At 36.2% G+C, this 3,827-nt stretch overlaps 1 protein-coding gene across 1 annotated transcript; it reads right to left on the reverse strand.

Annotated features, from left to right (window-relative positions):
* Nucleotides 1-285: 285 nt before the first annotated feature.
* LOC112163794 lies at nt 286-1,728 on the reverse strand. Its single transcript, XM_024300051.1, has one exon. The coding sequence runs from the start codon at nt 1,726-1,728 to the stop codon at nt 286-288; it is 1,443 nt and encodes a 480-aa protein (XP_024155819.1).
* Between the last annotated feature and the right edge of the window lie 2,099 nt (nt 1,729-3,827).

The following is a 3,827-nucleotide window of genomic DNA, read 5'->3' on the forward strand; positions in this document are numbered from 1 at the left end:
AACACAAGTTAGATGAGGTGATGATACACCTTAAATTGTCAACCATATCTAAGCGGGCAGCCACACTATCTTTTGTTTTAGAAGGCATATTTAGTAGTGTACCTATCACACTCTCACAAACATTCTTCTCAATATGCATTACATCGAGAGCATGGCGAACATGAAGAGATTTCCAATACTCCAAGTTAAAAAAAATGGATTTTTTCTTCCAAGGAGTACAGGTAGAATATGAGTTCTTCTTATTTTTTCCCTTTCCGTACTCATAGTTAATATCTTCTACCCTCTTTAACACATCCTCTCCGGATAACGGTGCAGGTGCAACTTCAAATTCTTGCTCATTATTAAAAGCTTTTTCTGCCTCCGGTAAGGATGATGACGTGGCAAGTACTTGCGATGGCAGCTATAAGACATTTTCCTACTGTGGGGCAAATGTGTGGCTGAAGTTTTGTCACCACAAATTGGACATGCTTTGTATCCTTTAGTGGTGCATCCTGATAAGTTTCCATATGCGGGGAAGTTATTGATGGTCCACAATAAAACAGCTCTTAGTGAGAAATATTCTCTTCTGTGTGCGTCATAGACATCATGAACTCCTTGCCACAAACTTTGCAAATCATCAATCAAAGGCTCCAAGTAGATATCAATGTCATTTCCCGGTTGTTTCGGACCAGATATTAATAGAGATAACATCATAAACTTCCTCTTCATACATAACCATGGAGGAAGATTGTAGGTCACCAATATTACGGGCCAACAACTATACCTACTACTTAGAGAACTATGTGGATTAATACCATCAGCTGACAAAGCCAACCGAAGATTTCTTGACTCTGCAGCAAAGTCAGGCCATTTATAATCTACCAACTTCCATGCGGGAGAATCCGCTGGATGGCGCATGTGTCCATCCTTAATTCGCTTGTCCTCATGCCAATTAAGCATTTCAGCAGTGTCGGCTGATTTGAACAAGCGTTTGAATCTAGGAATTATGGGAAAATACCACAACACCTTCGCTGGTTGCCCCACTTTAACAGTTTTATCCTTCTTTAGCTTCCAACGAGACAAACCACACTTAGGACAAATGATCTCAACGGAAAACTCTTTCCTATACAATATGCAGTCATTAGGACATGCATGAATTTTCTCATATTGCAGCCCTAAATTACTGAGAGTCTTCTTTGCCTCATATAGACTTTGAGGGAGTACATTATCTTTAGGAAGCAATGACCCAACAGTGGAAAGTAACTCAGAAAAGCAAGTATCACTCATACCGAACCTAGCTTTCAAGTTATGAAGTTGCACCAATGAATCTAACTTAGTGCATTCACTATTTTCAAATAAAGGTCTCTCTGCATCCTCAACAAACTTATTAAACTCAAATGACTCCTCATCATAATCACCCTCATTAAAGGCTGCTTGACACATATCAACAGTTTCAGACCCAACTTGATGGTTTTGGTTTGCCCCAAAACCACCAGGCGTACTACCAAAGGAGGACAAAGAGGGTTCTCCATGCCATATCCAGCTTGTGTAGCTCAAACAAAAGCCGTAATCATACAAATGGCCCCTAATCACTTTACTAGACTTTTTTTTAAAATTTACACATCTTGAACAAGGGCAAGGAATTCTTTTACGGTTACTAGCATTTTCTTCAGCAAAAATAAAAAAATTCTCCACACCTAATTGGTACTTCAAAGTATCCCTATCTTCATTAATCCAAGATTTATCCATTGCTAAAACATCATGAAAAAGTAAATTAATTTAACCAATCAAAACTGGACAGCAAACCAAAGATGAATTACAATCGGTCAACACTTCATATACATATTCAAGACAGATTTTCAACTTGTCATACAGTTCATGCACAAATAAAAGACTCATAATCATCACTTCAAAAATTTCATACACCAATCATCAACTGAAAATTAGCTAAACACTTCACACAGTTGATAAACAAACCAAAGCAGAAGAGTTGGGTTACTAACCTGAACAGTTGGATTTCACTACTCAACACTAGTTTCGCCTTAAAGACCCACTCTTAACCTGCTGCTCCTTCCAACCAACTTGGTATCTTACAATTTATTAAGATAACCAAGATCAGATTATTGCAATATTAAAATTGAATAGGACTTTACTACAACGACATAAGATTATGAAAAAAAAAAACAGTCCAATGATAGTTCAGTTCATTCTTTTAAGTCATAGTGCACCTCTATATACTACTCAACATATTTATTCATTATAGGATAGATATAAGTTCCACAACCGACTATGTCTAAACTGAACAAGAACCCAATATATAGAGCTAATATGATCCAAAAAACATAGATTTCAGAATCATTATGTAGTTGTAAGTTTTAAAACAAAAACAAAGAGTTGAGACCAGCTCAAGTAAAACGAGATTTGTTTGATACGTTTGGTTCAACCTAATAAATGAGACATGTATTGGGTTACGGATTAAAAAAATAGTAGAGAAAGAGTAAAGGCATGTGCACACAAAACAAATACAACAACATTATTCTCTTTATAAGGCTCCAAGAATCAACATTGAATGAACACTTACCATCAACACGTGCAATGGTTGCTTCTCATTTATGCAGGCTTGACAAAGGGTTCATCCAAGTTGCCTAATGCACGCTGTTTAAATTCTTGCAACTGCGTAATTTGAAACGGGTGAGTTAGATAAAAATATCCACAGAACACAGCAATAGGATAAGAGGAATGCAAACCATGTGAGTGACGAACCTAAAAGAAATGCAAAGTACTAAGAAGGAAAGAGAAAAAGAAAAAAATTAACTCCACAACAACAACAACAGATGAAGAAATCAAAAGCTGCAAAGGTAGGGTTGAGCTGTTAAGAGCAATAACAACATTTAAACTATAACTCCATAACTCATCTTTTAGTCCCTCACTTTAAAATTATTCCCCAAAACCTTCTTCACACTTAGACACAGAAGATGTTATGGAAACAATGCAGGTACTAAACAGCTTTAGTTCCTTACTTTGAGATTGAAAACTAATAACTTTTAACTGAAAATCCATTGAACTTCTTAATCTCCTAACCACTATCCTTATATACAACACATATTTGGATTCTACATCAACAACAATTAAACATCGTTTGATTTGATAAGAGAAAGAGGCTTAATCCAATATCGAAAGTAACATTCCTAGTCTCTAATAATGGTCATATACAAATGAATCAGAGGAAAGAGTAGTTAACACTTGTACTGTTTAGGTGGATAGTCACTCAATAGGACCAGACACACATTAAGTCTTCCAAAAGATCCCACATATATGAAAGTAAATAAATGGAGAAAAAGGAGAGGCAGCTATAGCTTTACATTGCATCTCCCGTTCACTAGGGCAATAATAAACTCTACCAACTTTTACCAAAAACTATAGCATTCGGACTACCAACAGAGAAGGAGCATATATTCAGATTGGAGTAAATGTAGAGCTCAGGAAAATTCCTCACAATCTAAACCATTCCGTATGGGCTAATAGTTCTAGAGTTTCTACAAGTCACCACTAGCTCAAAACCTTTTAACATAGCCAATACTAGCTAGGAATTCATTAATTACTAAAGTTAATTCAGGCAAAGCAAAAACATATCGATATTCAGATATTCAACAAACAAATAAGCTTGCAAGTCAACAAGTTCTCTGCCATTTTGAATTGCTAAGCAACCTATAACACAAAAGCTGAAAGTTTTGCAGCAATAAAATGCAGAGGCAAACATAACACAATTCAGAAAACACACCAAAGAATCTGCAAACAAAGAGAAACGACACCTCATTTACCCCAAGCTAACATCGGGTTTGCCGAAA

Source organism: Rosa chinensis, chromosome 5, assembly GCF_002994745.2.
Source record: "Rosa chinensis cultivar Old Blush chromosome 5, RchiOBHm-V2, whole genome shotgun sequence".
NCBI classification, from domain to species: domain Eukaryota; kingdom Viridiplantae; phylum Streptophyta; class Magnoliopsida; order Rosales; family Rosaceae; genus Rosa; species Rosa chinensis.

Excerpts from the sequence above, each read along its gene's own strand:
- LOC112163794 (XM_024300051.1), bottom strand. The coding sequence starts at position 1,728 with ATGGATAAATCTTGGATTAATGAAGATAGGGATACTTTGAAGTACCAA.